General features: G+C 43.4%; 1 protein-coding gene across 1 annotated transcript in view; it reads left to right on the top strand.

Annotated features, from left to right (window-relative positions):
- Nucleotides 1-25,460, top strand: part of Nsf (N-ethylmaleimide sensitive factor, vesicle fusing ATPase) — a 132,603-nt gene that overhangs the window by 53,011 nt on the left and 54,132 nt on the right. The window contains exon 9 of the mRNA XM_005369388.2: nucleotides 21,359-21,558. Coding sequence (XP_005369445.1) covers nucleotides 21,359-21,558 — 200 coding nt within the window. The remainder of the gene's footprint in view (nucleotides 1-21,358; nucleotides 21,559-25,460) is intronic.

The raw sequence follows: 25,460 nt of genomic DNA, 5'->3' as shown, positions 1-25,460 counted from the left end.
TTTACCCTGCTTCTCTCCCCGGAAATGGGGTGCCACTTCCTGCCAGGCATAGACAGACCAGTGCTGCAGTCGCCCACTGTCACAGGTCGCCCACTTCTCTCTGTCCTCAGGACACCATTATCTCCTGCCTGAACTGCTCCTTGAGCGCCAGCCTTGCCCTTCTCTAATCCATTCTCCACACTGTAACCGGAGCGATTTTTTTTTTTTTTTTTTTATAAAAAGGCAAGTCTGATCCTGTCATCCCACTGCCTCAAACTCCTTAGCAGCTCCCATAACTCCTCTCACAGTTTACAAGCCCTGAGTGTTCTGGCAGCTGCCAAACTTTCCTGCCTCATCTGGGCCTGCGCCCTTCCCCCACCACTGGGCTCCAGCCAGTGTGCTATTTTCAGTGCCTCTAATTTGCTGTGCTACTGTCTCTCCCCTTTGTATCTCGGGGCATGTTTTGACCATCATTTTGCTCAGTTCTGTTCATCCTTCAGGCCTCAGCCTTGATCTGACTTTTTCCAGAATGCGCTGGCTTTAGTGTGCTTCCTGTGTATCCCATATGCTCCTTTATGCATTGCTACATTGCGGTATGGTTGCTTATTACATAGCCATGCATTTTCCAGAAGTGAATAAATGCCAGTAGCTTGATTAATCGGGTCTAAGTGGAATGCTTATGCTCCTGCTCTGCCCTCAAGATGCTTACAGTCTCTCAGGGAACAACACTGCTGTTGTGTATCCCAGAGCAGCACATAATACACAGGGCACCCGTGAGCCAGGCTGATGAAGGCCACAGGGTAAAGCACACATCCATAGGAAGAGTGATCCTAAACCCCGTCTTTCACAAGTCAGAGCAGGGAGGGCGGTTCTGGTTCTTTACTAAGTCCGAGTAGATACTCTTCAATTCATTTGTGCTCTAGGAAAGACTTCTTGGAATGGTTCCAGATGAACCTAAATTCCAGAAATAGGAAGGGGGCAAGTCTTAGGCATTGCCCAGCTGCTGTTGGTTTCTTTGACAATAGTTGTTTGTATGTTTGGGTGTTAGAAGAACAGAGTTCCAGGGTCAAAGCATCAGCTCAGGGGTGGGGAAGGGCACAGCACTCATTGCTGTATGTTGTACACATTTGCATTTTCTGCTTTATAGGTTATAAAAGTAACATATCCTCATAAAGCTATGCTGATATTCAGAGTAAAATATAAAGTCTCTAGTATCCCCGCCCCAGTTTCTGTCAGAAGTAGTCACTGCACTATCAGTACATGGTTTTAGACCCTTGCATGAATGTTTACACACATATGCATATTTGGCTCTAGCTACTCAGGTATAGGGTTTCCTTTCCCCTAAAATAAAATCACAACAGATACTGTTCTGTGACTTCTACTAGTGCGTCTTGGTCTTTCTTCCCATGATAAAACATAGATAGCATTTTATTTTTTTAGATAAGAAACACTTAAAAAGATTATCTGTCTGCATGCCATTTAGCGATAAGTTAGCCCATGATCCTCGGCAGTCAAAGGGTCCTCGAGTACAGCAGAAGTTTGGCTTAGAGTCTTCCTTTACTGCTTATCACTGTGAGACCCTGGACCTGGCAATGCTTCAGGACTTCAGTCCCCAGACGCTCTTTGCCTTGCATCCTAACCCACAGAAGCGTTTCTTGGCAGACTCATTGTCAGGGTAGCGTTAGTGTGAGCATTTTCTGGTGCCTTACTTATACTCCATAGGCAGCACTTGGTATAGCAACGTTGCCAAATGTAGCTCTACAGAGGGCAAAAATGTATAGCCCAATCCCTTTAATCAGGTGTTGAGATGTTTCCTTTTCATCTTAACCTTTCCTTGCTGTTGAGAAAAGCTAACACCTGGGATTATCTTCTTAGGCTGTTTTGTAATTACCCATTCTGAATAGTGTTTGTTGATAGGTAGTCAAGGGGACACTTGGCGATCCTCTTCTGTTTGTGAACTCAAACCTGAGCTCATGTGCATTCTCTGTCACATGCCATCAGAGAGGACTGATAAGTGCTCCGCCATAAATCTTGTGAGTTCCTTATATGTGAAATACTGACTCAGAAAAACTACAGACTCCGTAGACACAGTAGAGAGTACGGTGCCAGAGAGAGAAGTCAAAGAAAGAGTTAGCCGTGTTAGCAGTGTTGCCTGGGAGTTAGCTGCTCATTCAAAGAGTACTGCCTCGATTCAATAAGACTCTCCCAGAGTTACATACAGTTTGTTATTAGAGCAGTCTACCTTTGATATGCTTAGTATGCTCATACTTTAAAAATGCCTACAAGGAACTTGGTTTCCTTTGTTTTCTAAAGAACTAGCATGGCCCTGTGAGATGCATAAAGGTGCTTGTCACCAGCCCGGTAACCTGAGTTGGATCCATGCAACCCAGCTAGGAGAGAACCAACTCCTGCAAGTTTTTTCTGACCACCACGTGTGCACAGACACAGACACACAGACACACACACACTAAATAAGTGTTAAGAACCAGCATGGGCTGGATGTGATGCTAAGGGGTGTGGGGAAGAGGATTTAGAGGCATCAGACAGGAGTAAATCCCTTCTACTTATCATTTTACAAATATTGTGTAATTTTACTTTGAAAGAAATGATTAAGTCATGTATCAAACACTCAGATTTACTTGTGGCCTTGAATGCTGCAGCAGCACCTTTGCTTTATAAGAAAGTCACAGTTTGAGTCCTGCTCCTACTTCAATGACTAAACAGAGGTCTGTGCATCTACACCTTAAACTTCTGTGCTATTGACATGTGTGTCTATTCTAATTTGCACATAATTTCTTTGATTTTTTAAAGTGCTTTGTTTTAAAAACCTGTCTAGAACTCTGTTGTTGAAGATTTGTGTGCGTCATAATTGGGAAAAGCTTTAGAGGGATACTGTCCATCTTTGGGGGGAAAGACTGTAGTTTATAGTTGCAGTTCAAAGACTAGCCCCTTCTCTATATTTTCTAAGAAGAAAATCATTGTTTAAAAAATGTTTTTAAAAATTGAATTGGTTTGAATTGGTATTGGAATAATTCTGTTTCTAGAAAAGTTATGAAAGAATTTGAAGAAAAGTCTGATTTGGAAGAGCAGATAGAAATTTAGCGAAAAACGCTGTTTCGATTCAGTGTTTCTATTGTCTTAACCAATGGTTTTAGCCTCTTGCTGGTAAACTCCTGCTTTCTGTTTTCCATTGCTGCTGGCACACTGTGGGTGTTTTTTCCCCCCTCAGGTAGGTTGTCACCCATCCTGCGTTATTTAATACTCCTCTCCCTTTCCATGAAGAACCCAAAAGTGGATATGTATCTGTACATACAGGTTTCAGTGCACCGGGAGCTGTATTGTTGACTCAGATCTAGACTGTTGGAATGGGGACCTCAGAGATCTCCAGTCTGGCATTTCCTTAATTGGCAAATGTATTGGCACAGAGATGGTACCCTTTGTGTTCCATGGAAGTCCGGGCTGAGAAGTGCTTCTTTTCACTTTAATTTCACACCGGAGAGCACCAGGCTCCCAGGAGACCCAGTACCTTATTTAGGCTAAAGTCACAGGTAGAGCCTAGGCTACCTGGCCCCCAGTCTGCTGCCCTGTGGGCTTTGTGACTCAGACACATAAATGATGTAAATGATATGATTTATTGTTGGCTCTTCTTTAAATTTCAGATTTCACAACTTGATTGAGAAATTCTTGAGACGAGCTTCAGTCTCCCGGAGTCTAGGCTGATTCACAGCCGTTCTTGCCTCTGTCAGTCACTGCAGGTTCCCTGCTGGGCACAGAAGGTTTGGGGGAGAATTTTTTTAACCTAGTCATTTTTAACCTAGTCATAAAAAGTCCCTTGATTTTGCATAGATCACTTAGATCTCTGTTTCTGAAGACATTTGTAGTGTGTTCGTTACAGGTTTCAAAAGCACAGGTGACCAGAAAGAAAGAAACTATTTTTAAAAAGTGAAAACAGTTAGTATTCTTCAATGTGTCATTCGTTAGTTTTGTTATCTTCTACATATGTTTATATGCACACAGTATCTTTCATTTTGTAACTGATTTTTCTCCTTATATAACAAGCTAACTGTTTTTTTAAAATAGGTAACATCCTTTATTATAAAATGCTAATGCCATCATTTATTTAACCATTCCCCTTTAATTTTTTTTTGAGTTTTTCACTATTATATACCATTTATGACTAGCACCTTTGGAACTATATATTTCTGCCTGACCATAGTTCTTTTGGTTTTTCGAGACAGGATTTCTCTTTGTAACAGTTCTGGCTGTCCTGGAACTCACTTTGTGGACCAGGCTGGCTTCAGACTCACAGGGATCCTCCTGCCTCTGCCTCCCAAGTGCTGGGATTAAAGATGTGTGCCACCACTGCCCAGCCTAACCATAGTTTTGCTTTTTGGTTTTTTGTTTGTTTTGTTTTGTTTTGTTTTGTTTTTAAGATTATGTATACAATGTTCTGTCTGCATGTATGCCTGCAGGCCAGAAGAGGGCACCAGATCTTATTACAGATGGTTGTGAGCCACCATGTGTGCTGGGAATTGAACTCAGGATCTCTGGAAGAGCAGCCGGTGTGCTTAACCACTGAGCCATCTCTCCACCCTCTAACCATAGTTCTTTCAGATAAATTCCTGGAAGAGGACTTGCCGAATCAGAGAGTGTTAATAATTATACCTGGTTTTGTATATGCTGGCAAAATTAGCCTTCCTTTTTGTTTATTAATTATCATCATCATCATTATTACTGTAGGTTTTTTAAAAAAGACTTATTTATTTATTATGTATACAACAATATGCCTCCATGTATGCCCGCACACCAGAGGAGGGCGCCAGATCTCAGTAAAGGTGGTTGTGAGCCACCATGTGGTTGCTGGGAATTAAACTCAGGACCTCTGGAAGAGCAGCCAGTGCTCTTAACCTCTGAGCCATCTTTCTAGTCCCCTACTGTAGGTTTTTAAAGACAGAGTCTCACTCTGTAACCCAGACTCTTGTCAATCCTCCTGCTTCAGCTTCCTGAGTGCTGAGAATACAGGCTGATACCACTGTACCAACTTTAGATTTCCTTTTTGAAGTCATAATGTCACATAGATGACAGCAGACACCAGGGAGGTGCGCTGGAAGAGGAGTAGCGACACTAAAATAAACGTGAAGGGAAGCTGAGCAGTGTTGAGGCACTAGTGTAGTCTGAGTTTGGGTCTTGATTTCCTTATCACTGTAGAGGGGAAGGGAGAGCCGGAATCAGAACTTGGTGGAATCGCCATTATATGAGTGCCTCATTCCAGTGGAGTATAAAGGCCACGCACACAGCTAGGTCGGACTCCTCATGTGCTCATCCGCACAGCTCGACCGTCTTTGGAAGAGTTATCACGCGGAGATGCTCCCAAGTAGAGAGAGTTGTTCGCCTTTGGCTTTTCGCAGCATTTTAAAAGCTTGTTTCCAAAAAAAAAAAAAAAAAGCTTGTTTCCTATCATTGTAGCTTTGGTTTTTACTATAGAGCTGCTTCTAACAGAGGCCATCTTGTGCCCCGAAGGAACTTTGCTTAGCACAGTTCTTGATTATGTGCTAGAGCAGTGGTTCTAACTTCCTAACGCTGCAGCCTTTAATGCAGTTCCTCATGTGCTGACCTCCAGCCAGAAAATGATGTCATTGCTACTCTACAGCTGTAATTTCATTACTGCTGTGAATCCGAATTTCTCTGACATGCAGGATTTCAGATATGCAACCCGCAAAGGGGTCATGATCCACAGATTGAGAACCACTGTACTAGAGACAGCAAATATCTGTGTAAGTTGAATGTGACCCCACTTCCTCGGCATGTGAAAGCAGATGCCCTACCCATTTTTCTCTTCTGAAGACCCCACTTCTTACTCCATTTCCTGTTGCTATAACGGGATACCTGAGACTGGTCAGCCTAGAAAGGAAAAGGTATAAGAACTGAAAGTCTAAGATCAGACAGTTGCAACTGGCCAGGGCTTCATGCTGTGTCCTGACACAGGGAAAAGCAGAGGGACAGCAGGAGGGGCACATATAATGCCAGCCCCTGTAGCAGCTCTTAGAGTAACAAATCAGTCCCACAAAAGCAACCTTGCTCACTGTGGCTAGTTATTAGCCTACTTCCTCGAGGGAGGCATTGCTTCTTCCTAACTACTTAGTGGCTTCTTTAAATATTTTTTTAAAAATTAGTTTTATTTTACATGTTTGGGTGTTCTGCCTTCGTGTATATTTGTATACCACACGCATGCCTGGTGTCTACATTGGATTCCTTGGAACTGAAGTCACAGATGGTTGTGACCCACCATGTGGGTGCTAGGATTCAAACTGGGGTTTTCTAGAAGAGCCATATCTCCATCCCCAAAATGTGTATTTGGTAACACTAGTTTATTTTTTGTTGTTGTTGTTGTTGTTTGTTTCTTGAGACAGGGTCTCTCTACATAGCCCTAGCTGTCCTGGAACTCCCTATGTAGACTGGCTATTCTTGAACTCACAGAGATCAGCCTGTCTACCCAGTGCTGGGATTAATATGTGTGCCACCATACCTGGCAGCTCGGTGACCTTAAACATCCCTTCACCTCTCAACATTTTTATTTGGGGAGCTACACTTCAACATGATTTTAGAGGGCACATGCCATCTTCAAAGCTCGGCACCCACCATATTTCCTCATTTTGAGAAGTTATCTAAGTGTCTCCCATCTCTTCTGGTGCTTCGCCTATTCAGTAACATGGTATCCCTTTCTCTGGTGCACATAAGAATTTGTGAGGCTTTAAAAGGATACATGTTGTAGAAGGAGTGGCGGGCTATGTCCCACTGCCCCGCTAGCTTAACCCCTGAAATAACCACACAGAAATTGTATTAAATTACTGCCTGGCTATTGAAATAGAAGCAGCGGGCTACGTTCCTGGCACCTGGCCGCCTGCACGTCTAGCTTTATCCGAAATAATTACACGGAAACTGTATTCTTTTAAACACTGCTTGACCCATTAGTTTCAGCCTCTTATTGGCTAGCTCTTACATATTGATCTAACCCATTTCTAATAATGTGGGTAACACCACAAGCTGGTGGCTTACCAGGGAGATCTTAACCTGCGTCTGTGTCCGAGAGGGGAATCATTGCGACTGTCTGACTCTGCTTCTTTCTCCCAGCATTCTGTTCTGTCTACTCCGCCTACCTAATTTTCTGTCCTATCAGGCCAAGCAGTTTTCTTTATTAGTTAACCAATGAAAGCAACAGATAAGATACAAGACCCACCTCCATCACCTGGCCCATTAGCTCTAGCCTCTTATTGGCTAACTCTCACATCTTGATTAACCCATTTCTATTAAATCTGTGTATTACTACGTGACTGTGGCTTACCAGCAAGATTCTACAAGGTTAGAATCTACGTCCGTCTCAGGCTGGAGATTCATGTCGTCTGCCTGACTCTGCTCTTCTTCACAGCATTCTGTAATGAAAGCAACACACAAACAGAAGAACCTCCTACACCAGATACAGATTTTCAGGTTGTGCGTCAAGCACACTGAGTCTGAGGCCCAGCTCCAGCAGTAGCAGAGCCTCCCTGGGGGTTCAACTCCGACAGGTAGATTGGTGTTCAAGCTCCAAATCTGCCTCTTCCTAGACGTCTCCACGAGGAAATCATTTAGGCTCCATGCTCTTTCCTACAGAGCGGAGGAGCAGGGCTCTGTCCTGGAACTCTGTGACTGCATGAGAACACACACTGGTGGTTCAGCCTGATTCAAACACTACACAACAGATACACACTCCAAACACTACACAGAATCCCTTAATAGGTACAACTTTGATGTGTCTGCAGATCAATTATCTTTTTAAGTAAAATAAAGGAAGACTATATTAAAACATTTCACATAGTCCTTCCTGTTTTGTAGTAACTTTAATCTCTAGCTTCTTGGATCCTATATACATTTACTATTTGTTTACTTATTTAAAAATAATGTTTGTATTTTTCAACTTTGAGGGTCAGTATGGTCATAGAATACTAAAAAATCATAAGAAGCAAAGCACTAGAAAACTGTGTAACTACTAGCAATTTTGATATTCCTTTTATTTATATATATTTGTATATATATCACAATATACTACATTTTTACATGACTGAGCTCATGTAATATGTATCTCATTTTCCATTTATCATGAATATTTACCAATATACAAGTCCTAAAGCCTCAAGCATTTTTATAACCAAGCATATAATACCAATGAAATTGAAGGTACATTTAATTACCTTTCATGAAAACAAAACAAAACAAAAATCTTAAAATCAAAATACCGTTAGGCCTCAGGAGATACACACTGGCAGATCAAGAGCTACATACTCTGTTCATGTAATGCCTAACTTAAAACAAGGTGCAGGGCATTGGAGTGGAAATTTTTTAGACGCTTAGGTATCAGATTTGCATAATATTTTATGTCATAATATTTTCATAATCAGTGTTTTCATTTAGTTGTTTAATATTGTATTCCTATTCTAAGCCAACAGAAGGGCACCATGTGTCAGTGGTTCTAATCACAGTGTAGATATGAATGCATCTCTACTTTCTAACAACCTAGTGAGCATTGATAACACTGCTCAGAGGTGGTTTAGCAGGTGCCACATCCCGGATGTTTCTTTTCTCTTAATTTTCACAAAAAGATTTGCTAATTGTTTAATTCACTAGTTTCACTTTTATCACACATTATTATCTGTAAACACCTTAAAGCTTGGGATTGTGAAATAAAGACTGATAAACACAGGCACGTTACCAAAACAAATTATGTCTATAGAAGTAGGTTATTACTTGAAAGTGTCCGTAGGTGTGAAGACTCTAGCAAAGAGTTTCCCTGCCTTCCCTCTTCCTTCTTCTTCTACTCAGTGTGAAAGTGCAGAACTGGGGTAGCTTAGTAATGGTCACTACCAGAGAAAAGCCTTCCTGACTTAACAAAAGGACAGCCGTGAGCCAGTCATGCTACTACCATGTCTCAGCGTTGAGGACCTGTTTGCTTTACTGAGACACCATCACTTAGTGACCTCACTGATAGTCTGAATTTATCTAATGAAAAACACATGGAACCTTTCCTTTTCCATTCTCTCCACCTCCTGTACCACCCAGTGACCAAACAGTATGCAAAAAAACTAACAGTTCCATTTGAACTGACTTAGAAAATGCTTAAAGTGGGGGCCAGGGAGACGGTTTAGTTGGGCAAGTGTTGGCCATACAAGCATGAGAACTTCAGTTCAGATCCCCAGCACTTGTGCAAAAGCCAGTTTGGCCTCTGTAACTCCATGCTGGGTTAGGGGGCAGAGACAAGCAGATCCCTGGGGCATACCATCCAGTCAGTATAACCATGGAATCAGTGAGTTCCAGGTTCATCAAGAGACCGTGTCTCAAAAATAAGGTAGTGAGCTAGAGGGGTGATGGCCCAGTGATTATACAGCTTACTGGTCCTGCAGAATACCTAGCTTCAGTTCCTAGCACCAATATGGTAGTTTACAACCATCTGTATCTCCAGCTCCAGGGGAGTCTGACACCCTCTTCTGGCCTCTTCAGGCACCAGGCACACAAGTGGTGCACATACACACGTAGACAACACTCATAAATAAATCTTAAAAAAAAAAGTTAGATGGTCAGGCGGTGGTGGCACATGCCTTTAATCCCAGCACTCAGGAGGCAGAAGCATGTGGGTCTCTGTGAGTTCGAGGCCAGCCTGGTCTACAGAGCTAGTTCCAGAACAGCTAGGGCTATTACACAGATAAACCCTGTCTTCCAAAACCAAAGAGCAAAGCAAAACAAACAAACAAAAAACAAGGCAGAGAGTAACTGATCCAGACACCCACTGTGAGCCCAGACAGCTCTTTGGTTGCTTGTGTCAGGTGTTTGGTCAGACACTGTCCTGGAGTACTTTCTTCAGATCCTTGCAGAACCAGCTGGCCCCAACAGAGACCATCAGCTCTGTGTGTTCTCCACATTGTACCAGTTAAGTAAGGTGTCTCTGTGACCAGCACACAGAAGGAGAACAAGCCTACTTCTTCCTTATGAAAGTTCTTCAAGTCAGTAAAGAAAGCAATTGTGCCAACCTCAGCTCTCCTCAGACCCGTAGCTTCTCCAAGGCGCCTTTTCCTGTCAGGTTGGTTCCTACAATCTTCTGTTGGAGGCCTGTTTTTGCCCTCTACCATCCTATCCCCTCCTCTGAACTTCAATGTCTGTTTATAGTTACAGTGAAGTACTGTGAGTATGGATCCCTTAGACCGGACCCTGCCCTCTGGTAGAGACATCAGTCCTTCAGTGCAGGCTGGAACTGTATTCACATTTCAGACATCCTCATCTTGTCTTCGCTCCCATTGAATTTACCGATGAGTTAAACCACGAGTCATCTCTCACAAATCCTTATCGCTCCCGCTTCTGTCTGCTCCTGACGATTTCATCTCTCTCAACTTGCTGTCTTCTGCAGCTACAGTTGTCAAAGGATAAGGAATGTATTCTTATCAGATTGTGATTCAGTGGAGGCCAAGAACATACACACGGAGTGAAGTAAAAGCTCCAGGATGCTCAGGCAGCTGAGTACATTATCAGTTGTAACGGCATTTGGCATGTCCTTGGCTTGCTTTTAGAGACGTGTAGGGGCACATGTTGCGTGTTCACCTACCTCAGGTCCCCTTCAGACTTCATGAATTTCCATTTCTTAGAGTGATGCCTAGAAATATGCATTTCAATAAACACTGCGGGACCATGGTACACATTAAGTTGTGACAATTGCTATAGTAAGCATTGAATAACAGAGTCCAAAGATGTGACCAAAGTCACATAGTGTGAATTAAGAAGTGATTTCTTTGGTAGCCCAGGCTGGCCTTAAACTTACTTGTTTAGCCCAGGTTAGCCTTAAAAATCATAACAATCTTTAGTCTCCTGAGTGCTGGGGTTACAGACATGTAGCACATGTCTGGCTTAAGGCTGTGATTTCTGATTTCTGAGAGTGAGTTAGCGGTTCCAGGTGAAGGAAAAGAAGCCGTGAGTTGTCTGCTCGAGCAGACGGTGTGTTTTGGCTGGAGCGGATGTCCTGCAGAACAGCAAGAGCGCGAAGGGCGAGGAACAGAGGAAAGAGAAGGGCCAACTACAGACTGCTGAAACCCGAAAGCATCCCGTGCCAGGTGGCAGCAAGGCAGGACCTGCTGCAGAAGAGCATGATCTTTGTCATCAAGAATTCGTGAAATACCAGGCAACACCCTAGGAGGGAGTGTAGAGGGTGGGGGTGTCAGCAAAGATTAGTTGGGAAGGGTTGCTCCACACATCCCATCTCTCATTCTAGGCTATCTGATGAGAAGATCTATACTGAATTTCAGTTGACTAATTTGGATATAGACCAGTCAGATGGTAGACAGCTAGCACAGCTGCTTGGTGCCCAGGGCGTGCATGGGTCTTTCTCATATGCTCATAGGAGAGCTCAGTGCACGCTTGCAGCAGCACACTCTCCTAGACGACTGCTGTGGAGAGAACGGGGTCGGTGCTTGAGTGGTCTTCGTCTTAAATGTCTCCTGAAGGATTTGGAGAGTCCACAGATGAAGGGGTGCAGAGGGTGGCCTGCCTTCCGTGCTGATCAGCACTCTTAAATCCGAAGTTTACAAAAGTCGTGCTCCAAGTCCTTCCTGCGCGGCTAGAAAAACAAAAGCTGGCACCGGAAAGATGGTCAGTGTTGAGAGCATGTACCCGAGTGTGGTTTCCAGCACTTGTTCTGCAGCGCACAGTGGTCTGTAACTCCAGCTTCCAGGAGCTAATGTCCCCTTCTCACTCCCCAGTCCTGCCCTCGTGTGCATAACAACGCACACAAAAGCCAATCTTGGTGGGCCGTGGTGACGCAGGCCTTTACTCCCAACACTTGGAACACAGAGACAGGTGGATCTCTGAGTTCCAGGCCAGCATGGTCTACATAATGATTTCCAGGTCTACATAGATAGATCCTGTATCAAAATAAATAAATAATATAAATAAGTAAACCTTCTATTAACATAATCATCCTGTACTCTGGAAAGAGGAAGTCAAACAGAACTGTATTTGTTAGTTCCAATCCATACTTTTTAAAGACACAGAAGCTGAAATTATAAAAACAGAGAGATCAAATATTAATAATAGCTGGCACTGTACTGTGTACAAGTCCATGCACTTTTTAGTGTTAAACATTCAGACCTGGTTTGCACACCTGCTTAGAGAAGCTTGCGAGACTTGTGACGATGCCCTGACTTGCACCGGTCTCAACAGACTCCTCCTTGGCAAGCGCCATTGTCTGTGTTTGAGCTGGAAGCCACTTGGGATTCCCCTCTAAATATCACTAATCATTCATATCCTGCCCCCACCCCTGAAATGAATTAGGCACTCCTACCCCAATGCTAATTTGATAGAGATCATTTCTAATTTATTGACATCCTGACAGTGAGTTTCCCCCTTTAAATACCTATGATTTTTCTGACAGTTTTTCCTTGATGCAGTTGGCCTCTGGTGGCATCTTGGGAAAAAGTGGTTATTTAACTCACATTGACAGGTCTCATTTTGGGCATATTTTTGAAGATTATAAACAGCAAACCCTACTGTTTTTTCCTTGAGTTACAAAACTAAGGCTATGTCCTGTTTATTATGCTATTTTAGGAACTTATTAGGTGTCCTATAAGTATTTTTTGTGCATTATCTTCATCAGTGGGACTAGAAATGCCTGTCATTGTGGTGAAGCCCTGTTCTGTGTAGACTTTTAGGCCAGAAATCTTTTCATGCTGTCTGTTATGTGCACCTTAGCATCTCTTGAAGTTTGCTCCCTCAGAATTTTTACAGGCATGCTCACATCTGGGTCTAAGTGTGCACTCTGATTTTGTCTGTTGTTGACTTAGCTAAGAGACTAGTATTTAGAAGGGGAAATCAATGTGTTACTGGTTTCCCTCACTCTAATGGGAAAGATGCACTGTGCTAGTCTAGACTGCAATGATACACTTTTGGGCAAACACTGAGAAATGGTTCATGTGGTTCCCAGTAGAATCAGGTCCTGTCAGGTGAGCTCATGCAGAGCAAAGACTAGGCCCCTTAAAAACAAACATTACCTTTCTAATACTGGTGAAGACTTTAAGAGGGGTTGCAGTTGGGGAGATGAAGAGAACTTTGGAAAAAAAGCCTATTGAAGATACTGGGAGAAAAGCTAGAGGACTGTACACCAGTAGAACTGATCATCGCAGTGGCGTGGCCTTTATGGAGGGGCTACATGCTGATGCTATGTGAGCTTAGGAATTTGAGAAATTGGTGGGCTGGGCCTGCTTGAGGTCCAGAGAAGCAAGGGAATTGATTCCGATAGTCCTTCTAGAAGAACAACTAACACTGTGGGAAATCCTGACTTCACTGAACTGCTAGAAACATCTTTGTAGAAATGTTATGGTGTAGTGTATGTCTGCTGTGTTCATTGGGAGCTTGAGTTTCATCAATGCAACAAACACTATAACTCTCAGCACTCCATGACAGTAGTTGTGCTAGGGAAAGTTTTAAGGTGCAAGATGGCCACCTTGTCATGCTCAGAAGGCATGAGCCATAAGCAAAGTAGTCAATTATTTTAAGCTTTATGGTTGCAACTAATGTGATCTAATTCTTTTTTAATTTATTTATTATGTATACAGTGTTCTGTCTGCATGTTTTTAAAAAAAATTTTGTTGATTTTATTGAGCTATGCATTTTTCTCTGCTCCCGTCAGCACACTAGAGGAGGCCACCAGATCTCATTACAAATGGTTGTGAGTCACCATGTGGTTGCTGGGAATTGAACTCAGGACCTCTGGAAGAACAGCTGATATGCATAACCTCTGAGCTATCTTTCCAGCCTGTGATCTAATTCTTAAGTAGCAATTGAAGGTCTGGTTCTATTTCATTTTTCATCCATAGCCAGATGATTAAAAATGAGCTAATATTATTTAGCAGCAAATATCTAGACATGTCACTATGTATCAGCAGTTGCTTTCCATGTGTTAGGCTTGATTATCACAGTGACTTTCAGGTACTTATTTAATCTAGACAGCAGATTCCAGCGTCTCTACTGTATGTGCGTGCATTTGTGTGTGTCTGTTTACGTGGTGCACATGTCCAAATGTGTGTGGAGGCATTAGGTGTCTTTCTCAGTTACATAACCTCTTCCCCCCTTTTTTCTTTTACATTTAAGATTATAATATAATTACATAATTTCTCCCTTTTCTAGAACTGAGTTTAACACAAAAGACTGTCTTTATTCTGAGATTACTTCTGTCATTCCTTTTGATACTAAATATGTTTTTTTAAACATTTATTTATTTATTATGTATACAATGTTCTGTCTGTGTGTATGTCTGCAGGCCAGAAGAGAACACCAGATCTCATTCCAGATGGTTGTGAGCCACCATGTGGTTGCTGGGAATTGAACTCAGGACCTTTGGAAGAGCAGGCAGTGCTCTTAACCACTGAGCCATCTCTCCATCCCTAAATATGTTTTCTTATACGAAACAATGGTCATGTCTCTTATTTGTTTGCTTGCTTGTTTTTGAGGCAATGTCTCACTGTGTCATCTTGGCTGTCCTAGAACTCATGTTATAGATCAAGCTAGTCTTGAAACCATAAAGATCCACCTCCTCTGCTTCCTGAGTCCTGGGATTAAAGGCATACATCTTTTTTTTTTTTTAAAGAAAAGATCTTTATCTAACAAAGTGAAAAACAAAAAACCCTAATCAACATAATTACAACATTTCTCTCCAGTTTGGAAGGGTTGCTTTTCTTGTTTATGGGAAGTCATTTTGTTGGTGTGTTTTTTAAAATAGTTATTATATTTATTTATTGTGTGTGTGGATGTTTGCATGCATGTGCACATACCATAGTTCACATGTGTAGGTCAGAACAACTTTCAAAAGAGTTGGTCATCTGCTAAGTGACAGAACTGACATCCGTGCTTTATTTACTCCTATAGTCAGCTAGAATCCGAGCCTAGAGGGGTAGCTGAGCAGTAGAGTGCAGGCTCTGGATTGCTCTTCACCACGGAAATTAGACACATGTCAGATAAATGTAAATAATGTTATAAACATAAGCTCTTCTATCAGAGAATAAGAGAAACCATGGAAATGACTTGGAGACAACGGCTAAAACCTCAAACTTGATGGAGATTAAAAAAAAATGTTGAAACTAAGCACAAGAGTTTATCTTAAATTTTTTTTCCTGTTATTTTGAGACAGGGCCTCTCCATATAGCCCTGGCTGTCCTGGAACACACTATGTAGACCAGGATGGCCTCGAACTCATAGAGATCCTCCATTTGCCCCTGCTTCTAGAGTGCTGGAGACTAAGAGAGTATGTCACTAAGCCTGGCTTGTCTCGCACCTTTGACTGGAGAGTTAGTCAACAGAACCGAGTATAAAATATCTTGACTTGAAGTGAACGCAGTGCTGTTATTTACCCCATGTTGCCAATCTGTGGGACTTGGATCATGTTAGGAAAAGAGGGTGGCTAGAACAAAAAGCCTGAGATTCTTACGTCAGCTTAGGTGAAGTTCGTATTTATGGAACCAAGAATCGACACCTTGCCTGACACTCTTTTTAAGTTGCCTGAGCAGTTATGTACGGCATAGAGGCTAGTCCTCCGTGACCCGAATCTCATGCTGGGTCCGCTTCTGTAAGGCTATCCATCTGCTCAGGCTCCTTTCTCTAAGCCCCACTTCTTCCAGTTTCCTTTGTTTTGCTTTTCCCCAAAACCTTTCTATGTTGCCCAGAACCCTTAGCTCTGATGGCTTGGCACACTCCTGATTCCTGCAGTTAGCAGACTCCAGGAGGCATGGCCTCGGCTTCCTTCCTCTTTCCAATTCCTTGACTGCTCTTGAAAGGAGAGCCTCCCTGATAAGTTGTTATCTCCCTCAATCCTATCTCTGTGTTGACAGAGTTCTTGAAAGTGAACTTGGTGCTTGCCTAAACTGCTTAGAAAAGGAAGGTGCTTTGACCCCAAGTGTTCTGGCCCTGATAGAGGACTGTGGCCCAGGTCAGCATGAGCTTCCTGAGTGTGTGTGTGTGTTGTGTGTGTGTGTGTACTTGTGTCACAACTCTCAAGTCAGAGGACAACTTGTGGAATATAGTTCTTTTCTTCCACCATGTGGGTCCTAGAAATTGAACTCAGAAATCATGCCTCGAGGCTTGGTTGCAGGTGCCTTTACCACGGAACCATCTCACCAACCCCTATCATTCCTTTCCACTCCTTATCCAGATTGTTCAGTTGCATGCTCAGAGGGTTTTCTTTACTTTACTTTCCCCTTCCTTCCTTCCTTCCTTCCTTCCTCCCTCTCTCTCTCCCTCCCTCCCTCCCTCCTTCCTCATATATTATGTGGCATGGATGTGGGGTATGCATGTGTCATGGCAAAGCACACATGTGGAAATCTGAGGACAACTTTCTGGAGTTGGTTCTCTCCTTCCATTGTGTGGGTTCTGGGGCTTGAATTTACGTCATCAGGCTTGGCAGCAAGTGCCTTTACCCTCTGAGCCATCTTGTTGACGCCTCTATATTGTTTGTCCTTCCTTCCTTCCTTCCTTCCTTCCTTCCTTCCTTCCTGTCTTTTTTTTTTTTTTTACTTTTTCTTTTTTGTTTTTGTTTGTTTGTTTATTTTTCAAGACAGACCTCTGTATAGACCAGGCTGGCCTGGAACTCACAGAGCTCTGTCTGCCTCTGCCTCTCAAGTGCTGAGATGAAAGGCGTGCACCACCGCCACCTTGCTTTTGTTTGTGTTTCTAATGCCACAGGTCAAGTCCAGATTTTTGCACGTGCTAGGCAAATGCTTTAAATGAGCCGTGTTCCTCAGAGCCTTTCATTTAGTCTCCATGGCTGACCTTAGAGAGTTTAGGGATCGCCTCAGTTGTGTGGAGATGTATGCATTTTCCTAGGGGATCCATTAGACTGTTCATGGGAAAGAAAAGAGGAATAGGCTGACATGAAGTTGTATGCCTGTAATTCTCCGACATGGGAGATCTGGGCAAGAGGATTGGGAGTTCAAGCCCCCCTTGAGCTGTAGGAGAACCTGTCCTAAAGAAAGAAACAAGAGCAACACACACACACACACACACACACACACACACTCACGCACACGCACACACACACTCACGCACACACGCACACACACTCACGCACACGCACACACACACTCACGCACACGCACGCACACGCACACACACTCACGCACGCACACGCACACGCACACACACACACTCACGCACACGCACACACACTCACGCACACTCACGCACACGCACGCGCACACACACACTCACGCACACGCGCACACACACACACACTCACGCACACGCACACACACACACACTCACGCACACGCACGCACACACACACACAGTGGGAGAGGAATGGAATGAGAACAAATGAGAGAATATTTCATTTCCACCAGATTTTTCCTTCTATTTCTTACCTTTTATATTTAATTTACTGGTCCAGGGTACTGATCATGAGGGACCTATACAACATTAAGCAGGGGGTAAAAAGTGGCAGCAGATGGTTCTACAGCCTGGGATCCGAGGGCCTCCAAAATTAGAGCCAGGAAAAGCTCAGGAGAAAGCTGGGCATCAGCAGTGGAGTGGGCGTCCTCCTGAGGCCTTCGGGTCCCCAGTCCCAGAGACCTTGGAGTGATATGACAGTTCAGCTAGCAAAAATCCAGCCAATTAGTGACTCGGTCTCTGCAGAGAAAGGCTGAGTTAGCCTTCAGCAACTCTTCCATCCTCTACAAATTCAAAACTCATGGATTGAGTTGGCAAGAAGGCTCAGTGGCTAAGGAAGATTGCTGTCAAGCCCAGTAACTTGAGTTCAATCTCCAGATCCACACGATAAGAGGAAAGAATCAACTCCCTCTAGTATTCCTCTGGTCTCCATATTCCAACCATGGCATGCGTGTGCCCTCCCCAAATAAATAAATACATAAAATTTAACTCATTGGCATGGTGTGGAGGTCGGCCTCAGAGCCTGGCAGTCTCCAGGCACCTCCAAGGCTCTGACCATAGCAGATTACTGCTGGCATCTATATCCACACCTCTGTGCCTGTGGCTCCCTTTAGTCTGTTTATCATTTTCTGTCCACACCCAAACACAACCCCTGCTCATCCTTCCAGGCCAGGTTCAGTATCCCTTTGTCCCTGCGTCCAGTCCTAATTTTCTCCTATCACCTGGGTGGAATCAGTCTTTCTTGGGTACATGCCAAACATAGTTAGTTCATACATTTCACTGATACATTATGGTTTATTGGCTGTGGGCTTTCCTATTAAGCCAGGAATTCCATGCAGGTAGGGACTGCTTTTTGCATGTCTCTATCCCTCACACTTCCCTCGGTGCCTCTCACCAGGAGCTTAATAGACTTTTGTTGTATGGAATCAGTTTGTATGACTCACTGGGAATTAGAGACCAGTGCTTGTTTAATAAGTCAGGACAGACTTTAATAATAGTAATAACAAGGCCTCATTCCCACTGCTTATTCAAATAACCGATTCCTTTGTGGAGCTGGATTTTGAAAATCTTCTTGTCAGTGTGTATTTCTTTGATATGCTAGAAAGGATCCCGGGACTGGCACTGCCTGAAGCGGCTAAGATGCTCTGCTGACGTCGCGCTGACTGTTGTCAAAGATAGCATAGAATGCGCTACATAGGCGTGCGGTTCAGCCTCTCCTCTTGGCTTTCACGGCAGTATTTTGCGAACTATTTATAAGATCCAAGTTAGTTTAGTTCAAACCACACTAAACTAAGCATTTTCCAAATACAAAACGGAATTGCAAAGTTTCAATTCTAGTATTTATGTACAGTTTGTTGGTCACCTCAAATAGGTTTCATTTATTTATTCTTTCATTCATTCATTCATTCATTTTATTTTTACAGATTTAAATTAGTTCAATAGTGAGATCCATAAATTAAGGGCTTCAAATAATTTAAAATGGTACTTTTCTCCTTCAGGCTCTTTGAATTTCTAAGAAAAGGAATGAAGAATTTACTTATTTGGCCCTTTTTTGAGTGTGTGCTACAGGCGATGCATTTTGCTGGGTCAGTTGTGATTCAAGATCAATATAACAGTATTTTCCCTTAAACAACACGAGAGAAGGTATATAAACAAATGACTATAATTTGACCTCAGAGAAGAGAAAGGAAGACCCTTTGAGAGCCAGGGTTGAGGTTAAGAATGGCTGGGTCTGCTGGCCCAGGTCTGCAGGCAAAGCAGAGAGCTGAAGGGGGTCACGATTGATAATCTCTTTTTTTAAATAAGCAAAGTGGGAATCTAGGTCATCTCTGAGAATTAGTGGCGTGGGGTAGCTCTCGAGAAGAACTGAATGTTTCAATAATTCATAAGGAGAATTAGGAGAGAGATAAGAGACAAGCAAAGGATGGTGAGTGGTGTGAGGAAGCTGCGCGAGCTGCGCTGAAATCCGATAGCGTGGGGGAGGGGGCTGCATCAGTCAGCGCGGTGCTCTAATTTGCTCTCGCTGTGCTCTGTGGCCATATTGTACTCAGGGCTCACAGTTGGGGACAGCATAAGAAGCCACGGAGAGCCTTTCCCAGAAAGAGTGGCCTGTTCTGGAAGGGGTCTCCTCAAGAGGAGGTTGACCAACTTGGAGAAAGTCAAGACGAGATAAGAATAGGCCTGCACTCTGTAGGTCTCTGTAGGCCCTCAGCAAACTTTGGTCTTCCTCCTCCTCATGTTTGTCTATTTTTATGTGTATGTGTGTCAGGGTTTTGCCTGCATGTATGTAGGAGGCACCATGTGCATGCCTGAAGATGGCCTAGTCCCCTGGAGCTGGAGTTACAGACGGTTGTGAGCTGCTCTGAGGGCACAGGGAACTGAACCCAGATCCTCTGGAGGAGCAGCAAGTGTTCTTAACCACTGAGCCCTCGCTGGGCTTCTTTCACTTTTGCCACCTGCCTATGGTTTGTGCACGTGACAGTCAGATGTTCAGTTGGCTTAAACAGGACGATCAGGAGTCACTTTCCAAAGCCTAGTTGTCCTTGAGGCTTGAATGTGGGCTGTAATTGGTGGCGCCAGCTTCTAGGAGAAGAGCCAGGTCTACCCCGTAATGCAGTATGAACCTCTTGCTTGAGGGCTGGGCCAGAGGACAAAGACATTTTGCTGCCATGGTTCTTGGGGTGGAGCTTTACTCTGATGAGAAAGGTTGTAGCACTAAGCCTTCATGAATCGCTGGTAAGTTCCCTTGCTGCCTGCGAGCTTAACCATGAGTAACAGTTTCATGGTTTTGAGAATCTTTAATGGTGTCTTTTCTTGACATGAAGATGTTACATATGGATGTCACTGTCAACCCCAAAGCTCTCCCTCCTCAGAGCCTAAAACTTCTAGTGGTTAGTTGTATCATGTGATTTATTTTACTTCCTGTCAATGGTAGGTACCATTGTACATTTCCCCTGAAGGATAGAATTTTTAAGGCTCTCGTTTCAGAAAAGGATAAGCCGTTTTCACAGGAACACACCTGTGTTTTCACCTGTAGTTATGAGAACAGCACTGAAGTCCAATCATGTATTACCTCACTGAGTGTATTTCAATGTAGCAGAAAGAAAAACTGTTCATTAGAAACCATGGACCAGAATAGTGACACGGTGAAGGTTGGTGTTCCTAGGAGAGTGAAGAGAATCGCAGGTCATCTTTACCTTTAAGAAACTGAGCAGACAGCCCTGAGAATCAGCCAGAGAGACTTAGGAGTCTAGATCATCAGTCTTGCGAGTTTGGCTTGTTAGTGACAAGTAATCGAATACTGTTTTTGAAGCTTCATTTTTATCTGGGTGTCCCTAAAAAGTCTACATTTGTTCTTGGCCATTTGTTCGATGAAGCCGTCTAGCCTTAGTCACTTATGGTGCCATCCATCTAGACCTCAGGACTCTGCCCAACACTCCTGCTTCTCCAAGTTTGTTCTGGCTGGTCGACCCATTATCTTGTGATGAGGACGTAGTTCCCATAGCGCACTGTTTTGTGATAGATATATTTTCCATTAGAACTTCTGCAAGGCAGACTTGCCTCCGGCTCACAAAGGATAATGAAAAAGCAATAATTCCTAGTTAGATAGTAAGTCAAAGAGACAGTGCCAGAGTAAAAGTGTTCATTCTAAGTGAAGTTAGAGAGTTTTCCAAAAATCAGTAACTGGCAGCTTCCCTTCTTCCTTCAAATCTTGCAGCGGTTAGGGCTGCTTTTTGGATTTTCTGTTCAAAGAAAATATAAGAGGCTTGACCGATTACTTACGTCTGTCCTAAGCATGAGGCTGTTAATGTACAGAAGTGACATGGGCGTCTCGTCCTGAGGTGCAGGTGCATGTTTGTGAAGAAGGCAGACCCTCTGTTAGACGTCCTTGATTTCAGCGAGCTGGCTAAGTCTGTCTCTTTTTCCTGTCTAGGTTGTAAGCACGTCAAAGGCATCCTGCTATACGGACCCCCTGGTTGCGGTAAGACTCTCTTGGCTCGACAGATTGGCAAGATGCTGAATGCAAGAGAACCCAAAGTGGTCAATGGGCCAGAAATCCTTAATAAATACGTGGGAGAATCGGAGGCCAATATTCGTAAACTTTTTGCTGACGCTGAAGAGGAGCAAAGGAGGGTATGTGAGCATAAGACTAACGTGCTAGACACTTAGTATGGCTTACGTGACGAGTGACACCCAGAGACCTGCCATCTGTATTTTGAAACAACTTGCAGGAAAATTTTAGTTGGTACCAATAGTTCCATACAGCATTGCCCTAGAGCAGTGGTTCTCAGCCTGTGGGTTGCGACCCCTTTGGGGGCCAAATGACCTTTTCACAGGGGTCACATATCAGATATCCGGCATATCGGATATTTATATTACAGTTCACAGCTGTAACAAAATTACAGTTATGATGAAGCAACAAAAGTAATTTTGTGGTTGAGCACCACTGGCCTCGAGGTTATGTGGGGCTGACGTGACTAGAAATGCCGTTACTCACGTGTTTAGAAACAGATATATTTTCAAGTGACGCTTTTGGACCATGCCGCTGCCACACACTTGAGCTCCTTTGTCTTTTGGGAAAGGAGGAAAGTTAAGTCCGTGAATAGACTTTAGGGTTTCTCCGTGTGTAAAGTCCCACACGAAGTAAATCCCTCTGTCACACTGAGTCAGCTCAGCTGTGGAGCAGCACCTGTCAGATTGTGGCATCTCCAACTCTTTCCACCTGTAATGACATGGAAGCATGCGGAGGGCATTCTGAGCCAAAGGGCTGCATTGAAATTGACTCAAGTTTAAAAACTCAAAAGCTGCCTTTGGGCCTTAGGAAAAAAAGTTATTTAAAATCCAGACCTGAGCTTCGTAACTGTGACGGTTGTTTGATATGTTGCTTTGACTGCATCACAAGTTGCCCAGAGGTTTGGTTGTACATTCTGGGTGTGTTTTTGGGTAAAAGTAACTTTGAATTGGTAGGCCCAGAAAAGCAGATTGTCCTCTCAATGTGAGCGGACAATCTAAATAGAAACAATGGACCTAGAAGCCACTGAATGACATTTTAAGAGCCTGAGAGAAAAATATTTTATTTTATTTTAATAGGAGTTCCTGAGCTGGGGGTATATTCAGTGGCGGAGCACTTGTGTAAGGCCTAGTTTCAGTCATACTGCAAAAATAAATGAACGAGTCTCTTGTTCACTTTAGCACGTGGATGATGTGCTTCCTGTTTTGAGGAGGCCAGGATGTTCACTCTGTTGAGTTTTCTTTGTTGTGTGTGGCCAACCACGGGGTTACGATGTCAGTGGAACTCTTGCCTTGTTCGTTAGAATCTTCGTGAACTCAGGGGGATGATTGCTGATGCTGTCATCTCAGCTGGTGAAGTCAACAGTGCATCTTAGAGTTAAGAAAAGGTCCAGTGGACTTTGTGGTTACTGAAAGATAAAGTAAAGTTTAATATATTTTTAAGAATACATGTTTGTTGTTTGTTTGTTCTTTGGAAATTTAGAAAAAAGAAAAAGCATGAGGTAGCCATCCCTATAAACAGTTAGTGTCGACTGCTAAAAAAATACCTAAAAAGGTAAACCTGAGCCAAATGGGCCCTGATAGTTATACACTAAACAGAGACAGTTGAGATGACGTCTAGAGGAGCAGCTCATAAAGTCTCGCTGTGAGTTTCCATGTAGCCACATAGATGCCTTGGATACTGTTTTTAAATGCACAGCTTAAATATGGCTAATGATAAAGCTGCGCTGGCCAAGAATTTCTAGGTACATACTGATCACACCCAGCCTCTTCTGGTATACCCAGCTAATGACCCCATGGAAGGGAAATGTCTGCTGCAAACACCTCCCCTCTGTGACTCTGGACAGTCCAGGCTGACAGAGATGAGCACTTCCATATAGGTCAACTCGATAAATTTAGAACAGCCACTTTAGAAGTCTGTTGCCACGGGCTCAATAGCACTGGCCCTGTTTCTATGGAAAGACTGCAACTGGTAAAAGTAGAGTCAGAAGCCGATAAGTTGAAGAGGGCTGCATTATGGAAAGTTCAGTCCCTTGGTACACTGTTAATTGATGATTCAGCTATGTGGATCTGTGAACCTGAGTCCTAACTTACTATAATAAGAGCTTGCCTTAAACTAATACTCTGTAAAACTTGATGCTATTGAACTGACTAGGTGGGGGAGGGGAACGGGTGGTAGGTCACAGGGTTAGTAAGGCACTGGAAAGGTCAGGATTGTACTGACTGTGATTGGTTTGTCAGACAGCATCTTGTAGTCTTCAGCATCCTTCTTGACTAGGCGACATCAGGGTTAGACGGTGACAGAAGTTGTGATGCCACACAGCTCAGGCATGTAGACCGGGACATGCAGACAGTGTAACTCCTTTCTGTTCCTTGACATTAGGCAGACAACCCTGAACATAAATATCCTTTTATATTTCAGACAGGGTCTCGCTGTGTAGTCCTGGCTGGCCTGGAACTCACCATGTAGACCAGGCTGGCCTCAAACTTAGAGATTCAGCCTCTGTCTCCCATGCCCATCCAGGCTATGAAGGTCTTTTAAAAATGTAAAGTCCTACAGTTTTTCAGTCACAAACAACCGTGTCCTGGTTTTGCACTGAGTTAATTACACTTCTGTGAAGAAGTGTGCTCTGGCAAAGCCAAGCTGGAAGATCCAGTTTTTCTGTGGGTGGAACAATGTCAAGTTTTTGGCATGTTTTTTTTTTTTTTAAGAAGCAAAGTATCATTTGTCTAGACATCTATACAGTATATACGAACTGAGAAATGAAATGTTTTAAGCTTAATTTAGTTTTAAAAATGTTTGTGGAAGGAGAATAATTTTGGTTTTAGTTTTGGCTTCTGAGACAGGGTTTCTCTGTGTAGCCCTAGTTGTCCTGGAACTCACTCTGTAGACCAGGCTGACCTCAAACTCACAGAGATCCGCCTGCCTATGTCTCCCGAGTGCAGGGATTAAAGGCGTGCGCCACCACCACCATACCTGGCTAATTTCTAAAACAGTGTCTTCACTGAGCCTGCAGCTGCCTTTGGCTAGGCTAGCTGGCTGACAGGCCCCAGGGTCTTCCTGTCTGCCCATCTTGTCTGGGGTTTCGGATGCACATCACTGGCCAGCTTCTACACAGGGCCTGGGGTCTGAACTGAGGTCCTCGTTCTTGTGCAGTGAGCACTCTGCCCACCGAGTCATCTCCCCAGCCCCGTTCTTCATTTCATTTTGCCTTTTGCTTTTTGGTTATAATTGCTGGAGGTTTTCCCTTCCATTGGGATGATTCTAATGTTTGTTTAGAAGTAAGCATGGCTCAAAATAGTTTTTAAAAAGATTTATTTATTTTATTTGATGTATATTTGTAAGTCTGTACCTGTATGAGTGTGTACCATATATGTCTGGTGCTCTCAGAACCAGAACAAGGCACTGGATCCCAAAGAACTGGAGTTAACAGTTGTTTGTGAGATGCCACGTGTGTACTAAGAATCAAACCTAAGTCCTCTGCAATAGCATACACATACGTATACACACACATGCGCACACATACACACACCACACAGAAACCCCATTAGACAAAAATTACTATGTATTGTAAAAATTTAAAGAGAAGAAAATGTAGGTTACCATCAGTTTATGTAATGGGATGAATTTTTAAAAAGTAACAGAAAACAATAAAAATAAAAACTGATATTGACTGTTTGTGGTAGTTTGAATGTATTTGGCTCCCATAATCTCATAGTGAGTGGCACTATTAGGAGGTGTGGCTTTGTTGGAGTAAGTGTGGTCTTGTTGGAGGTGTGTCACTGTGGAGGCGGGCTTTGAGGTTTCTTATGCTCAGGATACTGCCCAGTGTGTCAGTCGACTTCCTGTTGCCTGCAAGATGTAGGACTCTCAGCTATTCCTCCAGCACCACATCTGCCTGCACGCCACCATGCTCCCTGCCACCATGATAATGGACTGAAACTCTGAAACTGTAAGCAAACCACCCAATTAAATGTTGTTGTTGTTGTTTTAATAAGAATTTGCCTGTGGTCATGGTGTCTCC

Source organism: Microtus ochrogaster, unplaced genomic scaffold (genome assembly GCF_000317375.1).
Source record: "Microtus ochrogaster isolate Prairie Vole_2 unplaced genomic scaffold, MicOch1.0 UNK48, whole genome shotgun sequence".
NCBI classification, from domain to species: domain Eukaryota; kingdom Metazoa; phylum Chordata; class Mammalia; order Rodentia; family Cricetidae; genus Microtus; species Microtus ochrogaster.
The sequence above is the reverse complement of the archived record's forward strand: the minus strand, read 5'-3'. Positions and strand labels throughout refer to the sequence as shown.